This window comes from Hyposmocoma kahamanoa, unplaced genomic scaffold (genome assembly GCF_003589595.1).
Source record: "Hyposmocoma kahamanoa isolate Upper Pololo Valley unplaced genomic scaffold, ASM358959v1 99214, whole genome shotgun sequence".
NCBI classification, from domain to species: Eukaryota; Metazoa; Arthropoda; class Insecta; order Lepidoptera; family Cosmopterigidae; genus Hyposmocoma; species Hyposmocoma kahamanoa.
The window spans coordinates 14462-42242 of NW_020655829.1; the positions used below are offsets into that span (position 1 = coordinate 14462).

General features: G+C 34.6%; 1 protein-coding gene across 1 annotated transcript; it reads left to right on the top strand.

Annotated features, from left to right (window-relative positions):
* Positions 1-27781, top strand: LOC113239029. Its single transcript, XM_026475893.1, has 3 exons — positions 1-1296; positions 1549-1677; positions 27524-27781. The coding sequence occupies exons 1-3, from the start codon at positions 1-3 to the stop codon at positions 27779-27781; spliced, it is 1683 nt and encodes a 560-aa protein (XP_026331678.1).

Below are 27781 nucleotides of genomic sequence, written 5' to 3' on the forward strand. Positions count from 1 at the left end.
ATGGACTCTCGTTATGTAGTGTACCGTAAAGACAGAGTTATTACTGCTACCTCGAAACAAGATGGGGGAGGAGTTCTGATCGCTGTCTCTAGAGATGTTAAGTCTGGGCGAGTAGAGAACTGGGAAAGTTCTGGAGAGGATCTATGGGTCACGATCGACGTAGATATGAAGGGTAGACTTGTGAGGCTTGCTTTGTGCGTTGTTTACCTACCGCCTACATCTAACATGGGAGTTAAGTTGCAGGCCATGTCTGGTTTTCTTGACCGTGTGAGTCACGTTTTAATGCAAATAGAGAATGTTATTATATGCGGTGATTTCAACTTGAGTTCCATTGGTTGGGAACCAGATGGAGATGGTTTGCAGTTTTTGCCTGTTATTCATAGTGGTACTATTGGTTATACTTTCGTTGATTTCATGTTTTCGAGTGGCTTGAGTCAGATGAATGGTGTTCGAAATTCTGATGGTAAAATTCTTGATCTGGTTCTAACCAATGTGTCTGGGATTACGGTGGCACAGTCTCCAGATTTGTTGAGCAGATTAGATCCCTTACATCCGAGCTTAGACATATTTACTAGTTTTTCATCTGTAGATTTTGTGCCATCTGGATTGAGTGAGTGTTATAATTTCGGCAAGGCAAACTATGAGAACATACACCGGCTCTTGAATGGAATCGACTGGCAGGAAAAATTTAATCAATGCGATAATGTTGATGATATGACCTCGGCTCTCTATGCTGAGTTACACACTACCATAGATGCACATGTCCCTAAGAAAAAAGTTAATGAATCTCGATCTGATCCTCCCTGGTATACTAAAAACCTTAAAAAAATACTTGCGGAAAAGAAAAAGTTGAGAAAACGACATGCCAAGTATAATAATCCAAGAGACCGATTAGAGTATAAAATTATGAGAGGCCGTTGCCACAATTTGAATAAACTGTGTCTTGCCCAGTACAAAAGTCACATTGAAACGAAGATCCAGAAACAACCTAAAGATTTTTGGCGGTATGTTTCTGAGAAGCGCGGTAATGGAACTTCCATTCCGTCGGTGATGCACCTAGATAGTGCGTCGGCGGATTCAGGACCATCCATTACACAATTGTTTGCAAATCACTTTTCAGCAACTTACACGGATATACAGCCTATCGCAACGGTGGCAGAATCTTCTTCTAAACTACAATATTCAGAGTTATCATTTGGTAACTTGTCAAGAGTACATATCTCTGACAAGGTAGTTGAGAAAGGCTTAAAATCATTGGATGGTTCAAAGGCTGCCGGCCCTGATGGAATACCACCTGTATTTTTTAAATTGTGTGCACCTGTTTTGGCTCTACCTTTAATGCTGATTTATAATAGGTCTCTTCAGGATGGTAGATTTCCCCAAGAGTGGAAAAAGGCTAGGATAGTTCCTGTTCACAAAAAAGGAGATATTAGTGATGTAAAAAATTATCGACCCATTTCTATTCTGTCTTGCCTCGCAAAGCTTTTTGAACAGTTGTTACGTCCTATAGTGACAAACTTTGTAAATCCCTATATTTCTGTACATCAGCATGGTTTCAGGACTGGTCGTTCAACTCTTACGAACTTAGTTGAGTTTGTGAATGATGTGATGACTGAGGTTGATGGAGGTCTCGAAGTGGATGCCGTGTATACGGACTTTAGTTGTGCCTTTGACAAAGTCAGTCACAAATTATTGGTATTGAAGTTGCAACACATAGGTATACATGGCAATCTGTTACAATGGTTTGGCTCTTATTTAACGGATAGACAACAAGTAGTTAATATTAGGGGACATGTATCAAATTATTACTGTGCAAAGTCAGGGGTTCCTCAGGGATCAATCCTGGGACCGATTCTTTTTTTACTGTGTTTGTAAATGATATTACTCAAGAAATACGACATTCGAGATTCTCCTTGTATGCCGATGATTTAAAACTTTACAAAACAGTAGATACTCTAGAAGACGCTGAGTTGATGCAAAACGATTTAAGCAGAATTAAACGCTGGTGTGACGCTAATTGCATGGTGCTTAATGCAACCAAATGTCAGCACATAAAATTTACTAGGAAAAGAGTTTCTGTTGCCACTAGTTATCATATTGATGGTACTATGTTGCAAAGAGTCACACAAATACAGGATCTTGGAGTTGTCATTGACAGCAGATTGAAATTTGATATACATGTTGACAGTATTGCCCGTAAAGCAGCAAGGATGTTGGGTTTTATAAAAAGGAATGCTAGAGATTTTAGATTTCCGCGAACCAAGCTACTATTGTATGACTGTTTGGTTCGTAGTATCTTGGAATATGCGAGTGTGGTTTGGAATCCGGTATATACCGTTCACTCTCAGAGGCTTGAAGGAATTCAGAGAGCCTTCACTAGGTATCTGGCCTTCATGTCTCCGGGAATTTCGTGTAGATGTCCTTACAACCAGCGATTGGCTCATTTTAATTTAATTAGCTTAAGGGAAAGACGTAAATTGCATGATCTTGTATTTCTCTATAAAATTGTAAATGCTTCTACTGACTCCGCGCAAATTTTAAGACGAGTAAATATCTCAGTTCCTTATAATATTCCTCGCAAGCCTTTGTCTAACCTTTTTAAAACATCGTGTAGCCGAACTAATTTAGGTACTCATTCTCCTGTGAATAGAATCAGTACCGCATATGGGGAGCTTTGTAGTAGATTTCCAAATGTTGACATTTTCAGTGACTCCTTGCCCTTGTTTAGACGTAGTGTATTGCAGTCGCTTCATTAAGTAGCAATAAATAATTAATGATACATTGTGTCGCAGTATTGTGTATCGTTATGTAGTATTATGTGTTAAATTATTGTATAAAACCTTATTATATATCCCTAATTTTTAAATGAATATTGATCATGATTCTTATTCTAATTATTTCAATTTGATATTGTTTTTAAATATAATGTGACATATAATTTGCGAATGTTGTGTACTCCTTAATGGAATATGTATTAGAAATTAAAATAAGTATTTAAGGTTTTAAGAAAGTGTAATATGTATTCTGTGGATGTACCTTATTAAATAAATAAATAAATATTTCACGGTGTAGTCGCGTTATAAGCTTTGGTTAAAATTTGTTTCAAAAGAAAAAAGAAATGGAGATATGTACTACGATTTCAAATGATTAGAATCCATTTCATTAAAGCATATGAATGTAATATCTGCATATTGGAAGTATGTGTTATGATTTCAAGTGATTTAAGTCTATTTAGACAACATATACACAAACATATTATCCGTATATCACCGTGTACTACAACCTTGACATATTCTATTAGCTCGAGAAATGATAGAAACGAACTGACACCGTTGGCGAAACTAGTAACACACACACACACACTATAACACTATAACACAAAATATATAAAGTAAAAATACAAGTGCCTACTAATACTTACCAAAATAAATATTCTAGCTGTTGTGTAGTCGGTACTGCCTTTACTGAAATTGCTGACTTGCATTGTAAATTAAATCATTTTAAGAACTACAAATTACCTTGCTTACCTACGACTACACATAATGTGTGAGTAACGGTACACGAAAATTGATAATCAGAGTAGATTTGTTGCTTTAAGCAAAAGAAAGTTTAAGCAAAATAGATCTTGAAAATATATTAAAAAATAATAATAATTTAAAATCGAACATACGTTTATGATGAGTAACTTTACATTATTAGTGCAGCAAAGCAAACCTTTATTCTTTATTGGAAAAGAAGGGTGGACATGGTCTGCAAATCGCATTTTTGTGTAAGCAGCAGCTCACATTTGGGTTATTTTAAGTAAATATTGTTCTCACTATACTAAAATACTAATTACATACCTAACTAACTTCACCTAAAGAGTGGGTATTCTGTCCTTTCTAAATCTGTAATATGATTATCATTAAGTCGTGGTGTTGGAAATAATAAAGTACAACCTACATCATCTAGAAGTAAAAATGTTTCCAACAAACACAATATTGGTAAATCCGCCTACACAACAACAAATAGCGCCTGTATATATTAGGTAATTAGAACAACAAATATGAAGGAGTGAAAACTGTATGAGTGCCACGTAAAGTGGAAATTACAACTGGTGTCAACTTAGGCTATCGATATGCAAAAGCAAGAAGGACCGAAATGTCTTTGACTTACTCATAGGCAGTGATTAAACCTGTTTATGAAATTCGGCGTTCGATCCTATGTGGTTCTATCCGATGTATGTGGTTTGTACTAACAGAACACTCACTTCATTATAATATTTATTATAAAAACTACATGTTACAAGAGTATACAACAGAGTTCGTCATCATTCGATAAGCGACTGCATACATCTAAGTATGAAGTGCTTACGTACATACATGTACATGTACATAACATACGTAATATATTGTTGCAATTAACATGAGTATAAAATTTATATAAAAATATGTGCCAGGTCGCAAATAAAATTGTATGTACTTATGACAATATGGTATTTAGACAGTTATATTTATTGCAGTAATCTTAGTCAATATAAACCATTACTTAGTGTTGTTTTACAAAAACCTATTGCGTGCAATTAAGTACATTTTCATATTGTATGATTATGATTACACAGTATGCGTTCAAATAACTTGGAAGCAGATTACAAACGTATACGCTTACTCCACTTTCATGTAGCAAAACAAAATCCCGGTTATTTTCTCTTTGATCAGTACCTACCTGTAGGAGGCACGCCGTGCACCTATGTATGTATGTATGTATGTATGTAAACACTTTATTGTACAACACAAACAAATTACAAATGTTTAACAAAGAAATAGAACGTTACTGCACAAAGGCGAGCCTATCCCATAAAGGGATTTCTTCCAGCTAACCTTTGAATAATTGAAAGGAAAGTTGGCTCCTGAGTCGGCAATAAAATCTAACAAATCATGAAATTGAATGCTACATAAAGAATAAATTTATTATCTCAAATGTACACACGAATACGTAATATAAAAGAAATGATGATACACTAATACATGTAAAATATATAATAAAATAAATGTATAAAATAACACTATAGCTAAATATGTGAAGTATAAATAAATATTTCGTAAGCTCTAACATGAGGAGTCTGAATAATCCCAAGTTTTCATAAGGGCACCTCTGAAAGTATAGTCACCTGCATAATATAAACTTGTACTTAGGTGCAAACAAATATGTTATCTCAATGTTTGTTCTTATCGACAAATAGAAATGACACACCTGAGATTGCCAATCGGTAAATGAAAACTGCCAATAATTATTACCTGGCTAGTTGTTGTTGACAGTTTATCGCAGTAAGCGATTTGAGATGAATAGTGTCATATTTTTTGGTGTTATGCAGTTAAGGTAATTCGAAATAATTATAAGTTTTTCATTAATTTCACTATGTAATGTATATATAGTGTAGCCACTTTATTTTACATATGGATTGTAGTGGTAGTACGCAGAGAAAGATTTGAAAAGGAAATGGTAAAAGTATATTGGCATAAAATAAAGGTGGTATGGTGGCAAATCTTTCCTTGATGGAGTGTATCGGTGAACAGTTGGTAACGTACTACGTCTAGATAGACTGTAAATTACATGTTTAAATAAAAGTGTGGCACGTATTAAAGTAGATCGCCACGTGCGCAGGGTTATCCCGAAGAATATATGAAACCATACATTATATTTACATAGTAATATATGTATATTAAAATAAATAAACAAAAAAAGGCTACTGTTGTCTAACAAATATTAAGGTCCAACAACTGTTGAGGTAGCACAACACAAGAGATTAGTTAGGTTTACCAAACAGTAACTGGAATAATAAAAATAATAAAAAATCAAACAAACCTTATAAATGTTAGTTTGACTAAATATTGAACGGTATCAGAAATATATTGTATTAAAGGTAGGTTAGAGAAATCTGAACGGTACCTACAAGGGGAACTTTCATTACAGGTAACCCCAACAAAATGTCGCAAATAACTCCGTTGGAGTCTTTGTGCCAACTTCAATTAATCTAAAACAGCACAAGGATATCTTAGCCCAAAGTCCGTATTAAAGTTAATCTTGTTCATGAAAACTGGCTGATCAAGTCATATTTTAACTCACATGATGATACCTTCAAGTGTTTTAATTCACATAATCATTTCATATTTCGGTGTGAAGTGACATGTAATAATGTACCTAAATAAGATCGAATAGAAATAGAAATAGAAATATACACCATTTATTGTAACGCCACATTATAAAAAAAAACACAAAAACAAAGACTATACATAATATAACTAAAACAGAAATAACACAAAGAACAGCGTAAAAACGTTTCAACAACAAGTTAGATAATACTATACTCCCATCCCATTCAGCTAAAGTCACAACCAAGGCTAGGTTGTGACGCTGGTTTTCAATGGGCCCTAGTCGAGTGAGTGAGAGTGACGGACGTATGCGTCCCGGAACAGATAATAAAATAAAATAAACTACGTAAATACTTAATCATGAGTGTGTATAGTGTTATTGCAGTGTGTACTCTTATATCGAATAAATACTTACATAATCTTTGCAATATATGTATATGTACATACAGGTATAAGTGTGTGTAGTGTGAAAACAAATTAATAAGATATTTAATACATATTTAAAGTACATTACTTCAAATATATTAAACAAGATTATCTATTTTCGTAAAATAAAAATTCTTTGCCTTCAACATTAAACAACTCTTGTTCTTACGCAGTTACTATTTCGAATATTGCTATGTGAATTAACATGTTAAAAAGTTTATGATTTTTAAGTTAAATAAAAATATACAATTAAAATAACGTATCACTGTTTTAAATATCATTCCATTATCATATTTTATTAGAAGTAATTCAATTGACTCTAAAAAAATAAAAATAAAAGACGAGCGCAAAATCCGCCATATTTGACACTAGTAATAAGATGTTGTGAACTTGTGATCAAGAAGGAAATATTAACATGGATGTTTTTATTGTGCTTTGAAGTGTAATTTACTAATTTATTAACAAAACTACGAGTCGTAACATGTTTTGTTCATGAATCTTTTAGCTGTACGGGCGCCGAACGAGTTACGGGAGACGCGCGGTGAGGGGTCCCTACTACTTTACAAGTAGCTAGGTATCCCTCATCGCTTAAACTAGCTTTTCTTGATAGTCGTCTTCACAAAGTCAAACAATCATTTAAGGGTCAATGTATACGCTTCTATAACAAGATTCCGGTTGATATACAAAATTTGCCTTTCACGAGGTTTAAAACTATAGTGAAACAAAAACTTTATACTAAAGGTTATTATACAACTTCTGCGTACTTGGATGACAAAAATCCGTGGTAGTAACCCGTTTAGCTCATGGAGGTAGTCTCAATCTGATGTTTCAAATAAAAAAATATTGTAAATGTTATTTACAAAGAGCAACCCCTAGAGTTTCTTGCTCATTCTTCTCAGGGGAATCTGCCTTACGAATGAGCGGTAGAGTTTAACCATTGTGACGATTTCAAGTGTAATAATGCTTACCTATGAAATAAAGATTATTTTGAATTTGAATTTGAATTTGAATCGGATCAGGTCGTGACCATGTCGTGACATATCCAATATTGAAAATTTACTTAGTTAGCTGTTTAGAAGAAAATGTAAAAGCTACTACTGTCATTCCAATAGATGATACTTATTTACCAGACATAGAGAATATGATAAAAAATGCTGAAGTTCAACCATTCAAAGGCACGTTACGAGTCCACCAAATTGCATGGCATAGAAGTGAACCTCGAATCCTACACGCCAGGAGTTGAGTTGTGTAGCTTGTCCAGCCAACGTTGTGTGCTCTTTATGAAATAGGACACATTTCTATAAAATCTGCTCACTACGAATCGAATGTTGAAGATGTTTTAGATGTGGCATCCCAAGGAAAACATAAAAAAATATGGAGGTACGAAGATATCTATTCTCCTTCTGATTCTTTTGAGGAAAATGTTCCCTGGGCAAAATTGGCTCAAGTTTATGATTCTGACGATGATCTGAAAATGTTTAGTTAAGAAATTGACCACCGAAAATGTATTTTTGGTGATCCTCAAAATAAAAGCTCTTCTTTACATAAAAAAATAATATTTTTCTTAATAAACTAGTTGATTTATATGATAAGTTTATTACAAAGTTGCTTTATAATTAATATATCGTTAAAAGTTGTTCCCGTTGGTTTGTTTTGAAACTTTGTTCTTTTTAGTGGTCAAGACAATATTTTCGGTGGCCCTCAAAAACATATTGTTGTTCCTAATTACGTAAGATTGATCTCATTTCTTATCTCTTAAGATAAATTATTAAAGTACCAATTAGAAAAATAATAAAACTTACACAAATTGAGAACTGTTTAATTTGAATCGCACAATCGCTTCGGCCACAAAATGACAATCGCCCGTTTAGTTGAATTTTGGTCGCACTTTGACAACCCAAATTGACCCCCCATTAAGACCGGCAATAGCAACAGACGCCGTTCGCTTTGTTTGTGGTGAATTGGCACGAGTTCTATCGACCCGGTCCCGGTTCTATTGACTGTCGACACGTGAGATCTAAATTGGCTCAGTAGCCACCTACTCACTTAAACTAAAACAAGCCATCTTCATTTGGTATGGAAATTAACTTAATCACATTTAAATTATGACGAACTTTACTTAGGAAAACCAAGAATATGCGAACTTTTTCACTCTTTTTTTGTTTATGATATCAAGTGACGGGACTGGTACGTCATGGGCCTGGTGGTAAGCGACACGCCTGTCTATAACAGTTGCAGTGCCACTCAGTGCTACAAATCGCAAAGAACCGAAGGGCACCCTGAGATTACCAGTTTTTATTTATTTATTCAATTTCAAACATTACAAAAAACGACAATTTTTTATCGCTAGGTAAAAAACTTAATGGTTTAACCACCTAGCGATGAGCTAATAAGCTCCACACTTAAATTAACTTAATTTACTATAATATTAATTAATTCTAGAGTATAGGCCTTCATTTACATAAGTACTATAGATAATATGCTACACACCAAGATAGTGTCTCTTTATCACAATTATCAAGTCAGTGCCTATAATTTCACCAGCAACCTTGTCCTTCCTGTGTACCGGACACTCGGACAGTAACACTTGCAACTTCTGCTTAGCAGCAGGAATAGTACCTATTCAATGAGTCTTTGAAATATATTTATAACAACACCTATACGAGATAATATTTATTCCGCATTACTTAATACTTGGACTATGAGAAAATAAAATATGTATATTCAATCAAATAAACGACTGGATTCACGCCATCGTCATTTCCTTCTTCCTTTTTATAAAAAAATTCATATCGTATCGCGTACAAAACACGGGAGCAGAAAAAAATTATGTAGTACTTTATCATGCCGAGATCCTCATTTTAAGTGGCTATTTGTAATATGCCAGATCCTAAAAAGTGACACTTCTACCCTTAGGACTAAAAACGACGTTTGTCTTATACGAGTTTGTATAAGACAAACATCGCGAGTTTAGGAGTGTACACTACTTCAAACGGCTTTCGTTGAATCCGCATAACAGTGAAAGTGTGGAATCAACCACTTTGGAAAAAATATGTAGTAAAATCGAGGATATGCGCTGATATTATACAATATAATGATATTATACTTGTACACAATGCTCACTGCTACACGGTGTGAAAACACGATTCTTAAAAATTTTCACGATAGGAAAAAACACACATACTTGAAATTTTACAAGAAAACCGCTGTATCCAAAAAGTAGGTACTTTATATATCGACTGTCCCTACGTAAACAACCGAAACTTAAAAAATACACTTTTTTTACTAGCCTAACCTGCATTTAATAGTTTTATCTTTCGATTGAGAAAACAATAAAACAAAAATTTTTATTAGTTCATTTTAGCAACACGTAAAGTATCAAATGTCCGCCGCTGCTCCCTTCTAAACTCGCGTATTTCGTTTACGCGGGAACTGAAAGCGCGCGTGAGTGACGCGGATGCAACTAGGACTATCGATTATTTACGCAGCCCGCGCCGTGCCGTGCGTCCGCGCGACAGTGACTCGGCATTTATTTGTTGTGAATGCGCTAAAATAATGATTATGCGTTACATATTTAAAGTAAATAGGTGTAACTACTATCTCAAGATGCATAAAGGACATACAAGATCATCCAACATATATAATTTTGTCAAAAATGAAAGTAATTCCAACCAAATCCAAGCACAAAACACTGTTCCAGGTAAGTTTTGTAGATTTAATTTGATTATAATTAAAATGAAAACCCAGTATGGGTATTTATATTACGCGTGTATTAAGTAAGACAAAGCTATACGCACTAGATTTGTGAGAGTTTGTATTTTCATGTAATAATGTTTGAATTCTCTTTTTTACGTATTAACCGAGTAAACCATCGAAGCCCGAAGTTTCTATTTTATACAATGGAGTTCTGCCAATAAGTTATATCGCAAGTCGTAGTTTCAATACTTTACTATGAAAACCCTTTTAATGTTTTAATCGAAACTGTTTGTTTCGGTTATTCACATTGCAACATTTTTTTGCATCATTTTTTCATCATCGGAAGTGATTGTTTCGATTATTTACGTAGATAAAAATGTTTAAAACATCACCAGAAATACCAGTTTCGGTACTTAATGTTGGTGAAAACGTATACAATTTTGTAGGTACACAAAAAAAGTTTGCGATCACTTCGAAAAACTGAAATCTTTTTTGTTACTGTAGATTATATTATGTTTTTTTCTTCTTTTTAGATTCTTTATTTAAAAATAAATTAGAACATAAAACAATGACCCCGTTCAATTGTTTTTTCATATAAAAAGGCTTTCAGTCCTAGCTTACGCTCATTCAGAAATCTGATTTAGTCAATTATAAGCGATTCAAGATATTTTTCGCGGAAAGTTGTGATTGAAAAAATGCCAAGAGGATTATCAGAGGTTTTACGAGCTAGAATAGTAACTTTGAGGGAAGAAGGATACACCACGAGAGTAATAGCACGCAGACTTGCTATATCCCAATCCTGTGTCGTGGCTACGTTGCAGAGGTATCACGGAATGGGGAATTTAGCTGACCGACCCCGCAGCGGTCGCCCAACTGTTTTGACAGCTGCCCAAAAGCGCTATATTAGATTGCTGGCAGCCCGTGATCCAACAATCAACGCCACTAAAATAAAAGCAGAAGTCAGGGCCGCCTCTGGGCTTGAAGTTAGCACGCAGACCGTTCGCAATTGCTTGCACCAGGCTGGATTACGAACACGGAGGTCTTGGCGAGCTCCGCTCAATTCCCGGCAACGTCAACAACGAAGATTGCAGTGGGCTAGACTTCGGCAAAATGAAGAAGGTGAGGACGAAAACGTTTGGCAAAACTGTCTCTTCGTTGACGAATCCCGAATCAGTACTCATCCAGATAACCGACGTGTCCGTGTCTGGAGAAGACCAGGCGACCGTGAAAGACAAAGAACTGCCACTGGAACAGTTCAGCAAGGCGGAAAATCGGTGTCCTTTTGGGGTGGCATTATGATTGGAGCTAGAACGCCTTTGATCCCGTATCGGGGCTTCATGACAGCAGACAAGTACAAAGCAGTTGCTATTGATGATATCGTCAGACCATTCCGAGTAAACCATGGGCACCAATTTGTACTGGTCGATGATAATGCGCCCGCACATCGAGCTCAACGAGTCAATGCTGCTCTTCAAGAATACGATATCACACGATTAGACTGGCCTGCCGGCTCGCCCGACTTAAACCCAATAGAGCACGCGTGGGATGCTCTTAAACGAGCAGTATGGAACCGTGAGCCACGTCCCCAGACAGTTCCAGAGCTCAGGGAAGCCGCTATTGAAGAATGGGATAGGTTACCCCAGGAAATGCTGGATAACTTGATCCTCAGCATGCCCAGGAGGATCTTCGCATGTATTCGAGCCAGGGGAGGAGTTATTTTATATTGAATTCACACCTTTTAATAATAAATTGTTGTTTAAGTTTAATTAAACAGTCTTTTTCTTTCTATGAAATTTCTATCACTATTACATTATGATTAATGGCTCAATTTTTTAAAATAAATAATAAAAAATAGTTTTATATTTTAATTTCAAACAGGCTATTCCTATTTAAAGAAAGCATACAACATAGATTTTTCTTGATAAAGTTAAATTTAAAGAATTATAGGAGCTTATGCTATTGATCGCAAACTTTTTTTGATGTGTGTACTAGTAGATTCTTCACTAAATTTTTTGTTTTAAATTTAATATATTTTTTAAACAATATAATTTATACAAATAAACCATAGGAGATACCTACAAGGAAACTTCTTAGGAACCATTAACTGCCTCTGTGGCCGAACGGTTACCATGCCGGACTGCCACGCAGAGGTCCCAGGTTCGATTCCCGGGCCGGCAGAAATATTTGTATGGCCTACATTTATTTCTCCCGCGAGTTTTGATGTAATTTGTGGTTGTCTATGTGTGTGTCCATGGCACCCGCGACACAGGGTTTGCCTAGTGCGGTGTTATGTCGTGAATGTGTGCGTTATTATATTTTTTTTTAGTAAGAACAATTTTGGCATAGTAAATCTTTTGGTAAAGCGTGAGTTCATTTTTTTAAATTTTGAACGACTCAGGTTTTTGTAAGGATCATTTAATTGTACCGGAAGGAAAAATCGTGACTGCAGAAGCGACCAATTTGAAATGAAATGGTCTTCACAGGAAAAAGAGTACACTTTATATTACATACTTCTAATTCTGATTCATCAGTACGAACTCCGCGAGAGGGCGCTGTGCATGTAAACAACAGCTCCGTGCTTCATACAAATTAATAAATAGTAAACAATAACGATCTTTAAATTACATTCGATAAAAGTTAATAACTTGAAAGTGAAATGATAAAAACCAGGGCTGAGGAAAATACATGCTACATCTTAATTGAAATACAAATTACAAAATACTTCCTTAAATGTATTTAAAATACAAAATACCAAATACTTTCTTGAGGTGTATTTGAAATACAAAATACAAAATACTTTATTAGTATACCTGTCGCGACATGTGGAAACCAAGAATTTCCTTCAAAGCTTTTTCCTTCCACAATACATATCTTGAAAAAGAAGTTTTAAATATTCAGTTTTATCAGACACAATCTGTTCAAAACCAATCAATACAACCATACTACAGAGCACGAAGTACGTGTAATTATTATTAATATTCCCATACGTGACGAATACTGTATATACGTGTAAATGCCGTTCATAACACGTTCACAACACAAATGAGGCGCGCACGCGACACGCTATCCCCATCTAATCGGGCCGTACGAGTAAAGGATGCAAATGTGCAATTTAAACCAACCGCAAAATGGCGACTATCTGGTTTCGCAAATTAGAGGAAAGTATTCAGTTTAAAAACAAGTTTTTATAAATAAAAAATATTATTCTGCATTGCTAAATAAATACCCTCCGTACTAGCAATTAAAACATCTCAAATAAAATGCAGTAATACACCGCAAATCCTGCTTTTAAAAAGCACAAATGAAATTTTTGGTGTACTTGGATAAATATGGTAATATTCCGTTTGAGTGGTTCTAACGTTTACCATGAAATTACTCCTTAAAGTATAGTTTATAAACATTTATATTCAGAGTAAACTTATGACTATTCCTCGAAAAATAACACAAAAATACGATGGAAAAATATTACATCATTTTGACATTTCACAAAGACGTGATCATTCCCTTGTATGTATGATAATTAATATTTCGTGATTTCGTACCTTTTTACTAGAAATATTAACAACAGTAGTAACAAGCTATCTAACCTACCTATCAGACACTAACACAATATGAATAGATTTAAATACCTGAAAATCAGCTTTCAAAATGACTTAACTCCCTTTATCACTAGTGTATCAACGACGTCACATTTTTATTTCACATCGCACCCACATACACCATCACTTAGATTTTTGCGTTAATCGAAAGTTTATGAATTATGCGTACAATTACATATGTAAGTTCTAAAGTAACACTTAATAATTATATTTTAATTTCGTAATAAAAACCGGCACGCGTCAGCTGTTTACAAGAAATCGCGCTACTAAAGTTGCAACCAGCCATTTGCAGTCTTACTACAAAAGATTTAATAATCACCGTTTTAACATGCGTTTACTTAGTCAGTGACTAAGTCTTTAAACATTGTTTAAAACAGTGTTTAACGTGTCGTACCACAAAACCATGTTTAACGCCAGTCTTTGTAGACAAAGTATAAACACAGAAATAATATTCATCTATGGCAGCACTAGAATTCATTCATTCAATCATTCGCCGTTTGTCCCCATCTTTTCTATTTTACGCAGATCCAACAGTGGTTTATTAATAATTTTAAAATAACTAGCAATGTTTTGTCATAAAATAATATAAAATAATTTGCAAGTTGTACAATACAATGCAAGAATTTGTTAAAATGTATTTTTTTTATTTTACCTTATAGCCTGTTTTGTTAATGGGTAAAGCGTAACGGAACGTAGTTTTTACCTGAACCTAAAAGAGGACTGATAGTGCGTGTAGTGTTAGTGATCGTTGGTTTCTTTTAAAAAACTTTCGCCTTTTCTCGTGCGTTTCGTATTTAAATCGGTAAATAGTATCAAAACTGGATAAAAACGCGAGTGTGGTGATAACTCGATTCAAGACGAAAAATTTTGTAGTGTCATCCTACACATGGGAATTAAATACCACGAAATTATGAAAGTAAGTTCCCTTTTGGAAATTTTCGCCCTGATAAAATACATAGAAATTGCATATCAATGCACTCTAAGACGACATCATAAATAGTTAAATATTGCTACGGATTCTAGTAAGTTGTAATTAGCTCTCGGTTCTCTTTTGTTCAATTAGGACTCGGTTGAACAAATAGATAAACCAGCATTTGTTGAATAAGTATTTGTTACTAAATAAATGATGAGGAGGTAATGCAGTTGTACTATTTTTTAGCTACAGATTTTTATTTCGGCATTTAAAATAATAATTCGTAAATATTCCGGAATGGCACGTAAACTACTACCCAAACGTCTTATTAACAATATAGCACAAAAACAAAGCATGCCATAGAAAGGAGGAAGTAAAAAATGCAAAGTTGAGAGAGTAATTCGTAAATATCTTATTTTATGTTTGCACATAATTTACTATACTTAAAAAAGTTCTGCCTATTTATTTCAGATTAACCCAAAAAGTACTATTTTACAAACAAACAATGAAGTTAAAGAACCAAAACACCGAAATTATGGGAGAAGGAGTACAAATTGAAAATAAAATACCAAACTAAAGAATTGTGTCACTAGGATGTAAGACACAAGCTACTAACTGAAGTATTGATGATCGAAAAAGAAATAAAGAAAAAAAAGTTGGAGAAAAAGGAATTTGAAATATTATTGTTGAATGATGAAAAAATGGCATAATTTTGTCCAAATTTTATTAATAAATTTGTTATATCAAAAATGTTATTGTATGAAATTTCTTCTTGCAATATTTCCTATTAATGTAGAAGGCACCTGTCAACTCTGCATTCGTGGACGTCTATATTCTACAAAATCGAAACTTTCTTTCATGTTCACTTTCTTTCTTTCTTTACAATCACTATGTTATGGTCCGAAGATTGAACCTTTTCCGAAATTTCTTTTCATCGTAATACTCAAATGGATTAATTCGCTCACGATGTATTCTGTCTCGAAACATATCCATATAATCCACGTCGCCCATGTCAATAGAATCAATAAAATTGAAGACATCCATAATAATCACCACAAATAAACGAAAAGAGAAATAAAACACAACAGTAAACGGTAGCTTGCAATGACCCTTGAGTATTGGTGATCTGTAGCAATGGCTAAAACACGCGTTAAACTAACATCTGGCAGTGGTTTAAATTTAAACAATGTCCAACCGCTGTCCATCCCAAAACAATGGTTAGGCGCGAATTTATGGTACAACTTTTTCTAAACATCTGGTGAACAACTGCTTAAACGTTTTTGTGGTAAGACTGTGATGTTTAGGCGCTCCGCAAACAAATTTTAAGTATTGCTAAGGGGCGCCCTCTGGGGATTAAAGTATGTGTGTGTTGTGTATTTGCTGTGTATATATATATCTGTTTGTGTATGTGTAATAAATTAAATTAAATAAATTAATTTAGATAAATTAAAATATACCATAAAATTATTATATTTGTTGTAAAGAAGAACGTAACTACAATACGTAATCATAATAGGTAGGTACTAAAGTAACACAATCTTAACATGCTTAATGGTGACATGCCAAACACAATTTTGTACTAACCGCTAATAAATCACGAATTGTACAAATTCAGAATTTGAACAGATGGCGACGTTTTCCGAGTACACTGAATACTTCTGAGAAACTTTCATAGTATTTTACGTTTTAACTCTTAACCACTTTATATATTCATTATATTAAGAAACAAAATATATTTAAAGGTGACGAGCATTTAAATACCTATCGATTAATACTAGAATCATATGAAAATATGTTTTTACTATGTTTAAAATAAATTAAAAACACTCGCGGGTAGTGGCGGAATTCGCGGAAAATGTAACGTTACGTTTACGAAAATGTAATAAAATGTGAAACAAGTGCAGGTCGCGAGGAAGAAAATTGACGAATCCTACCAAAATTCACAATGTAACAACCTAAAAATGGTTTTAATACAACTTATATTCAATAGTTTTGTTTGAGTGATATTTTACTTACAAAATTAATTTAAGTACATTAAATAGGTCGATTTTTCATCAGCTTTGTCTGGAAATGTGTGAAAGTCTTTGATCATAAGCACTGTTTGTTCGACGGTAGTAGGTATACCAAGCAATGGATGAAGTGAGAATAGGTGAGGTAAATAATCAAGACAAGCAATACAGTAGCACCATTCAGTACCAACACATTTATTACAACCACTATTCTGCCCTGCTAAGCTGAAAGGCGCTATCTCTGAGATATGCCTTTTTTTAAGTTAACAGTGCGTTATTTTCAAACTTACATAACGGATTACAACCCGTCGCTTAAAACCTATATATGGACTTTGTACCCTAGGCGCCATTCAGCTCCCACAGTTTATACGTAACGCCATCTAGTGAGGAGTAGCTGTGACATCCAAAATAATGATTCGAAAGTCATCAAAAGTTCAAAATATTACCGCAAGATGGAGTGTGCGAGATGTAAATCTATTATTCCAGACAGACAATTCCTTACATGTTTATATTGCGAAGACTAATATGATTTGATATGCGCAAACGTTTCAAAAAAACGATTTTACAATACCATGACAGCAGACCACAAACGTAACGAGCAGTGTCAAGCCTGCAGGTGTAAAATCCCCATACAAGATAATACAAATACTCCAGTGCGAGCTTATACTGAGAAACAAGATGACAACATCACTATTAGAAGAAAAGCATCACCAGCTCAAGACAAACATAATGTGATTAATTTTCATACGTCTGTTGACGATCAAAAACAAAAAGATATTAGTATAACGGGCGATACGGTGTACCTGTGTAAACCTTCCCCAGAGAGACATCTGACTAATACCATGAATTATGAACAATTACGTGAGCGTTTATTTCAAAAACTCGATAGTAATAAACAATCAATAATACATGAAATAAAATGCACTGTCCAACAAGAGATAACAAACGCTATCTCAAAATGCAAATCAGAATTTAGTAAGCGAACAGATACATTAACTTTTGAACACAAGGAAATACAAAACAAAATTACAAATATTAATGGAAAAATAGCACATCTCGAAACGCAACTGAAAGAACTCCAAAATAGGTCCTCCCAAACTACTGTTACCGAGAATGCACATACAGGTACCATTAAAACTGAAAATGATATAAACGATAATAGTAAAAAGATTGTACTGCATGGCCTGGAAGAATATTATGAAGAAACGGAGGACTGCGTACATAATCGCGTAATTCAAATTTTCCATAACATATTAAATGTTAACCTAGTAGGCTACATAGAAGACTTGAAAAGAATAGGAAGGAACAGAGAGCACAGGCCATTAGAAATAGAGCTACTGAGTAAAAAAATGACTAGATACATATTACAAAATAGGCAATATTTCAGAAATTCCAAGTGTATAGTCACTGAATAACTAGATAAAAATGAAATGAATAAACGAAAAGAGCTAATCAAAGTGCTTCGAGTCGAGAGGAAAAATGGAAATCATGCGGTTCTACGAAACAATAGATTATATATCAACGGAAGAGAATACACAGAATATGTAGGTACAGAAGATGGAAATAAAAAGCAAATGTCGTACAGCACCAGCGTACTAAGCAACACACGGGAAAGCTCGTGCGCTTGTAACAAGCCAAAGGAACAACCTGTGCTGCAGCCGACCGTTGATAGCAAACAAACCTAAAGTACTAAAAACCTTTTTTCGAGAATTTCAACATACTAACCCAAAACATGTGAAGCCTCAAAAACAAAATGGATACTTTTTTAATACAGTGAATAGTGACATCTCTCGCCAGGACTGGTAGCTGTAAAGGTACTAACTGGGTGATAAATCTGTCACAGATTTCTCATACATGGCGCTACGACTAAAAAGTCGTTGAAAGACCAAGTACAAAGACACGACGCAAGCACATAGAAAAATTCGTGAGGTCCGTTGGTTCGTTCCGTGGCTTAGTTGGTATAGCGTCGGCACGGTATGCAAGAAGACGTCGGTTCGAATCCGACCGGATCGAAGGAATTTTTCTGAGTGTTTTTTCTGAGTGTTCGATCTTTGTATGAATAATTATAACAAACTAGTGGAGTAATTTCATAAAAAATAATTGAATATCAATTCAATAAAAATTTAATTAATAAAATGGATACTATTGAACTAACTCTACAAGACCACAACTTTGACGCAATCTGTATATCTGAAACCTGGATAAAACCGGATCAAAAGGACTACATACGTGTCAGTAACTATTCTTTTGCTGCTGCTTATTACAAAAGGCAACGAAGTGCAGGAGGACTGGCAATATTGTTGAAGGAAGATATTTCCTACACAGAAATTTATGAAATTAAAAACTTGTCCGTGGATAGCATAGTAGAGTGTTGTGCCCTAGAATTAAAGTTGAATATTATAATAATAACAATTTATAGAGCGGACCGTGAGATTAATACGTTCTTTGATTTCCTAGACAAACTATTACAAAAATTGAAATATAAAAATAATAAACATATAACTGGGGATTTTAACATAGACAAATTACGAAACTCTAAAAATTACCAAATATTTATAAATAAAATGTTGGAATATGGTCTGCATCAGATAGTGGATAGCCCCACTAGGATTACTTCTACTAGTTCAACATATATAGATCTCTTATTTACAAATAGGAAAAATATTGATGTCACCATTAAAGATCTCGGGCTGTCAGATCATCATGGTTTAATAAGTAAGCTCGAAATAACGGGACAAAATAAATATAATAAGCAATTTTATAAACGAATTTTTAACAAAACAAATATCAATCGATTTAAACAAGTAATATGTAAAATAAACTGGAATAATTACATACCTCATTTTAATAATAATAGTGCAAATGAAAATTTAACAAATTCACGATAAACTGCTTGAAACTCTAAACGAATGTATGCCAATAAAATTATTGAAAAGCAGAGTAAATCATAGTAAAACAGCTTGGTTAACAAATGGTATAAAAACTTCTTGCAAAAACAAAAGATTATTGCAAATATTGGTAAATCAGTCAAGTTATGAAATAATCCAAAACCACTATAAGTCATATGTTAAAATATTTAAAAAATGCGTTAAACGATCGAAAAATCGGAGTTACATAAAAAAAATGAATGAATCACAAAATAAAACCAATGGTATGTGGACTGTGATAAAGCACGTAACTAAAAACAAATGCACCAATAGTCATCATAAAAATGTACATTCAAAATCTGGCGATATCCCAATAACGTGTCCACATTTAGTAGCAAACGAATTCAAAAGGTTTTTTGCTTCAGTAGGTAACCCACTACGTAAAAACCAAGTGGACCAAGGACTTGCAGTACTTGAACCTACAACAAATTCAATATTCCTGAAGCCAATAACAGAAAAAGAAATGAATGGCTTTATCAGAAAACAGCTATAAATACAGCTACGGGAGCGACGAAATATTAGGGGTTAAAGTATGAAATTGCCGTTTTATTGCAATAAGTTCTTTGAATTTTCATAGAATCTTCATGGTTTGAGGTTTTCGAATGAAACTTTTTTCAAACGGTTTCTGTGATTTTTTTTTTAAATTTGAAACATTTGAATATCGACTTTCAATTGTTTTTGTTATTCAATTTAGACAAGAAAGATGGATACTGCGAAAATTTGAGTGATTTTTGAATACGAGTTCCGACGCGGAACTAACGCGGCAGAAACAGCCCGCAATATCAATGCTGCGTTTGGAAAGGGGTCTACTAATGAACGCACCGTGCGATTTTGGTTTAAACGCTTTCGTGATGGAAATTTCGACTTAAAGAACGAGTCACGAGGAAGACCGCCCACACAGGTGAATAACGATGAATTAAGAGAGATAGTGGAAGCCGATCCTAGTCAAACTACCCAGGAATTAGCGGCATGGTTTAACGTTACCTTACCCACAATATTGACTCACTTGCGTCAAATCAATAAAATAAAAAAATACGAAAAATGGGTGCCTCATGATTTGACTGATCTGCCGAAAGAAACGCGTGTTGAAACTTGTGTTGCCTTGTTGAACCGGTACAGAAATGAAGGAATATTGGATCGAATTGTAACATGTGATGAAAAGTGGATTCTTTATGATAACCGGAAAAGAAAAATGCAATGGCTGACCCCAGGTCAAATGCCACAACAGTGTCCTAAAGCAAAACTTACCAATAAAAAGGTAATGGTAACTGTTTGGTGGTCTCAGCATGGTGTTATTCACTATAGTTTTCTCCGATCTGGTCAAGCAATAACGGCAGATGTCTATTGTGCCGAACTCCGAACCATGTTGACAAAACTAGCAGTAAAACAGCCCCGACTCATGAATCGATCTTCACCATTATTGCTCCACGACAACGCGAGACCTCACACAGCACGAGAAACCATTTTGACCCTTCAGGAACTGCAGTTAGAAACCATTCGTCGTCCTCCGTATTCACCAGACCTTGCTCCTACGGACTACCATTTATTTCGTGATTTGGACAATTATCTACGTGACAAGAAGTTTTCTTCCCAGGAGGCAGTACAAAATGCTTTCACACAGTTTGTGCAGTCTAGATCGTCGGAGTTCTATCGCAAAGGCATTAATAACCATCCCATTAGATGGCAGCATAGATAATAATGGCAACTATTTTGATTAAATAAATTTGTTAAAAATTTAAAAAATAAACAATTTAGATTTTCAGTACAAATCGGCAATTTCATACTTTAACCCCTATTACCTATAGTTTTGATAAAATCGCGATGAATTAATAATACCTGTACTCACCGCTCTAATGAACCAATCGCTTGATCAAAACATTTTTCCAGATAGGCTAAAATATCAAAAATTAAAACCTATTTTAAAAAAACAAGGCAAACCAGACCAACCCAACCAGTACAGACCAATCGCATTACTTCCCACACTTTCCAAATTGTTAATTGGAAAAACCAATATTCAATCGAATGTATTCATTTCTGGAGGAATATGAGATCCTGGATAAGAATCAGTATAGCTTTCGCGAAAAACGTTCGACAGTCCTCGCCACATACAACTACATAGAGGAGATTCTGGACCATATAAGGGAAAAATGTCACGCAGTCGGCTTACTCTTGGACATGTCCAAAGCCTACGATAGGGTTGACCACGAAGTGTTGCTATCAAAACTACATGGAGTTGGTATCCGTGGAGGTGCACTAAAATGGTTTCGTTCTTATCTACACAATAGACGACAGTTCGTGCAAATTGAGTATTTTAATGATCAAACTCGGGAAATTAAACCTATTAAATCAGGAACTGTAACTATAACTCATTCAATCCCACAGGGAAGTGTTTTGGGTTATGTTCTCTTCCTAGTATATATTAATGACTTGCCAAAAACTATAAACACAAAGTGTATTCTTTTTGCTGAAGTCTCTGTCCTTTTTAAATGCCCCAAAAATGTCGATTATGATCAATGAAAATGGCTTAACACACACAACCGTGAAATAAACAATAATAAAACTCACCATCAACTCATACAGTTCCGTCTTTATCAAAAATCATCAATAAATCTAAATAACGTTAAAACCAATGAAAACACCAAAGAAGTACCCAATATACAAATGTTAGGCAGAACCATCGATTCGCATTTAAACTGAAAGGCTCATGTAGACAGAATTGGGAAAAACATTTCCAAATTTATCTATGCTCTTAGCGTCCTAAAAGCCAATACGCATGCAAAGTGTGCCTCATCTGCATTCTACGCGTATGCGTATGCATGGTTGCGCTGCGGAATTATTCTATGGGGACAAAGTACTCAAGCGCATGACCTGTTCATTCTTCAAAAAAAATGTCTCCGTATTATAGTAAATAACCGTCAGCGGGAAAGTTGTAGACCACATTTTATTAAAGAGAACATGCTAACTCTCCCATGCCTTTATATCATGGAAATAGCATTGTTTAGCCGTAAACAACCAACATATTTTGAATTTAATCAAAATCCCCGCCGTCAATATTTTTACCCAAATTAGAAATGTTTAAAAAAGGTCCTTTGTATAGTTCAATTATAATCTACAATAAAATCCCAGTATTTATTAGACAAGAGGATAATATTAATGCATTTAAAAAGAAATTGAACCAATATCTTATTCACAAATCGTATTATTCGATAAAAGAGTTTATGTGTGAAAAATTAAGGAAAAACTCACGGAAAGCTCACTTCATTCAAATTAATTAAATTTTATAAATAATTTATAGATTTAGTTTTTAAGCTTCTACTATTTTTCCGGATTTAAATCGCGTATATTTGTTTTTTCAAACAAACTCACGTTTCGGGCCCTTTACAGGTCCCATGGTAACGGTTGACTGAGGTGGTACAGTCTTCAACCAGTTATGTCTAATATTGATGCAAGCCACCCTATTTTTTCACTATAGTTATAATAGTTATTAATTAAATACCTTATTTTTAATTTTTACTAGCCAGTTAGCTACCGTGGGCAAATCTTTGTTTCAGAGAGCACATGTAGTTGGTTTTTATTATTTACTTGTTGATATCTAATAGAATTTAATTCGACTGAATATTTTAAGAGTTCAAATTCCCTCAAGATATCTCGAAGAAGGTTTCTAGATAATTTAAAGTAAAAGTGGGCACATCTTTATTAGTAGATCACAAGAGTGCTTTGAGAAACTATCTGTAGGTAGTGTTAAGCGTGGTTCTTATCTTTTTTCTCAAGTAACCCTTCTAGAATGCTACAAGACCATTTGTAGACAGTTTTTATTTAGTCTAATACATTGTGAAACGTGATGTAAAACCTGTCATAAAAGTAATGCGCTCGCTAATTTTAAATATTTATGTATAAAATATAAACTTAATAAAAATACAGTTATCGATTTTCGGTTTTAAATATTTATAGAAAGCTTAAATATACAAAATAACTTACAAAACAAACCATTTCCAAGAAGTTGTAGGCTTCTTCAAGCTAATTTCAACTTAGATTTACTTTTTAAAAAGAAAAAAAAAATTCTCGGCTACTTCATAGTCATTCTTTATAAATAAAAATGGCGATAAGAATTTAAAGCTTTTTCAAAACAGTGTTGCGAGCATTTTGTCTATAGCTTTATCTATAGAAAAACTTTAAAATACGAAAATATTGTTTTTACTTGCGTTAGTGTAGTTGATCTTGTAGAAGAATATTCACTCCTATGATTGTCTACAAAAAGCTATGTTTCTAAGCGATTTTTTCTTTTGACAGTATTACTAAACCTTTTAAAAGTTATAGAGAATAATGAGCGTATTATGCATTAAAAAATTTTTAAAACACTAGGTCAAAAACAATTTAAAAAATCCAATTTGTCGTAAAAAAAACGTTATTCTGTATAATCATAGGGAATGTGTTAAATATGACTAGAAAGGTGGATAAATTCCCTATCATATAAATATAAAGAATATTTTAATGAAATACCTAACTTACGTTGGAAGAAATAAAATTTTCATTACAAAATTGAGGTTATTTCTTCACGCCAACCACATTTCACACAATGATTTCACTGTATTCTATTGACAGACGGCACAAGACACATACACAACATTGAAGTACAGTAGTTTACGCGCTTGTTACCGGTGCTAACCCTTCAATAATGATGAAGCCGCATGCCAACAGTGATTGTGAAAGACCAGTGAATCATTAGTAAAATTCCCAAAAGTGCAGTGTCGAAATTAAGGTTAATCCGTGAAACGTTTTAGAGAACACTCCCGCTCAATCGCTGAAGCGAACCGGTCTCTTAGCATAATTAGTTTTAAGGCAAACCTATGTAATACTTTCATTAATTATTCATGAATATTTCATTAATATTGTAAGACTTGGAACTGAAATTGCTAAAAATGGTCAGGGAATTTGTAACCTAATGTCTAGTTATTTCTCCTCGGTATTTGAAACATCAAACTCACCTCGCCATACCAATCCACTAAATGAAACTAATGATACTCTCTCTAATATAACAATAGCTAGTTGCGACATTTTGCGCAAAATTAAATGCATAGACCCAAATAAGGGTGCTGGTCCAGATGGGATACCTCCTAAGTTTCTGTGGGAATGTGCAGAGGAGCTATGTTTGCCGCTGAAACTTATATTTCAATTATCTTTGAACCTTGGTATTTTTCCCCAGGAATGGAAGGTCGCGCATGTAGTTCCAGTTTTAAAGTCTGGTGATCCTTCTTTATGTACTAACTATAGACCTATTAGTATCTTGTCTAGTGTAGCTAAACTTTTTGAGAGTGTCATTTATGAATACGTGTACTCACACGTTAAACCATTTATATCATGCCAACAACATGGCTTCATCAGAAATAAATCTACAATTAGTAACTTACTGGAATATAAGCACTATCTCTGTTCAGTTTTCGCTCGTGGGGGTCAAGTGGATTCAATATATACAGACTTTAAAAAAGCATTTGATAAAGTAAATCACAGCCTTCTTTGTATGAAACTAACATCATTTGGTATTCATGGTAACCTTTTGCGTTGGGTACGATCATATCTTGACAATAGAAGTCAACTTGTATCTATTAGAGGGTTCTTATCCCCACCAGTTACAATTTCTTCTGGCGTGCCCCAGGGCTCGCATTTGGGGCCTTTATTTTTCATTTTATTTATTAACGACCTGATTGCAAAACTCCATTGCCCCTGTATCTTGTATGCAGATGATCTAAAAATTTTTAATACGATTACTAATTACAGTGACAGTATCATTCTTCAAAATGACATCGATACTATCGCTCAATGGTCCCAAACAAACCAAATGTACCTGAACGTTGATAAGTGCTTAGTTATAACATTTACCAACAAACGTAATAAAATAATTTATGAGTACACCCTAGAGAGACATGTCCTGCAACGCCGGAAAGTGGTTAGAGACCTCGGTATATTATTTGATGAAAAATTAAGTTTCAGAAATCACTTTGATTGCATGGTTGGCAGGGCTTACCAGACACTGGGCTTTGTGATCCGTGCTACTAAGGCTTTCAAGAAACCATATAGCTTTATCCATCTTTATAGCTCATTGGTAAGAAGCGTTTTGGAGTATGGTACAGCGATTTGGTCACCTTACTACCATGTACATTCCAACAGAATTGAGGGTGTGCAGAGGATGGCTCTTAAATCTCTCTTTTATAGATTGGGTCATAGTCGTCGCCAGATGCCTGCCTACGAAACCAGATTATCCCAATGTAATCTGGTATCACTAAGTGTCCGTCGAACAATGCATGATTTAATATATCTCCATAAAATCTTACACTCTCACCTTGACTCTGCTAACTTATTGTCTAGTATCAATATTAACATTAGATGTAACCTTCGGTGTCCTCGGGCTTTTGTCCTAAATGTTTTTAAAAATAACACGTCATTTTACAATCCCATAACAAGAATGTGCCGCACCTATAATGACTTAATTAAGGATAACATACAGTTAGATATATTTAATTCTAAGTGTCATATATTTAAAAAGTCTGTTGCGGGTGTCCTCAAGCAGTCTAGTTGAAGTCTCGCAATTTTATTTTAACACTTTTTCTCTATGGTCTTTTCTTTTGCTCTATTTGTACCAACACAAAATTTGTAATTTATAATTTGACAGAAACTTTCTAAACATGCTGTACGTACACGCTCCTGGTTGGCATTCTGGTCCAAATATAGTTTTAAGCAAATTTATTTGTTAAATCTTTCTTGAATGTCGACTGTTGTGTTCGTCTAATAAATAAATAAATACATTAAAATCTTATAAAAGGACACAAATCGCTTTTTAAAAAACCTCCTTCCGGCAGCTAGTTCCGTAATTGGCGCTGTCGGTAGGATAGTCGCGAATCGGACCGAGTGATCCGAAAATCGATCGCGCGCGTCTGATAGTCGTTTCGTCGACTGTGGACTATCTCTACAGATCTCTATGGGTGAAGTTATGCAGCGACTACTGTAAGTCATAGATATTAGTCACACTTTCATATTGGTTGCTATTCCCGATCCTGGTAATAGATCATCCTCTATATCACTATTAATAAGTCTGTAGAGTAATTACGTAGAATTTTAGTATAGTTTAATTAATAAAAATCAACATTACTCGCACATGTAGAGAAAGAGAGGATAGGAAGCCTCATCCTCGTCACCATATTCTAGACATTCTTAAATTTGATAATTTGGGACATATCCCGGAAGAGCCCGACGAAATGTCTCAAAACAACGAGAAAATCCACCAAATTTGAAAGGCGTTCCGGAACGGACGGAAATTCCCACATATTAGTTAGATTTTTAGACATATGTGACACACTAGTTTCAGAATATACAAGTACGGCCCCAGAGCATACGGTCTAACTCGACTTTGCTTAATGGAATTTTAAATAAAATTACTGGATCCGCAGCCCGTACGTTAGCTGCAAATGGTATTCCTAACAGTTAGGCAGGAATTCGCCAAACCTTGATGAATAGTTTTTCGGATCATAGAGACGAATGTTCACTTTATACAGATTTATCCACACTTACCCTAGGTACCGACAGTCCCCAAATCTTTTATGAAAAGGTGCAGAACTTGCTCAGTACCATAATGACGTATGTCCAATTGCACGAAAATGTGAGTATCACAGTCGATGTTAAGCGGCAGCTATACAATAAATTAGCGCCACAAACTTACATGCGCGGATTGAAAGAGTCAATAGGGTCGAGAATTAGATGCATGAAACCAAACACACTTGAAAAGACTCTTGAGTATACACAGGAGGAGCTGAATGTCGTTTACTTTCAGAACAAAAATTGTCAACCCAATAATGCAAAGAGACAAGCCCCTTTCACTGTGAATAATCAACCACTTTTCAACCCACCTCAGACTTTTCAAAGAGAAACAAACTCTTTTCCACAAAGTCCTGTAAATGAAATGACCCCTAATGTCAGTCCAAACAATTTCTTCACTCCACGCGAGAACCGTAACCAACCACAGTTTATACCTAGACCTCAAGATTCATTCCAAGGACTAGAAGGACAAGAAGTACTCAACAAACAATGA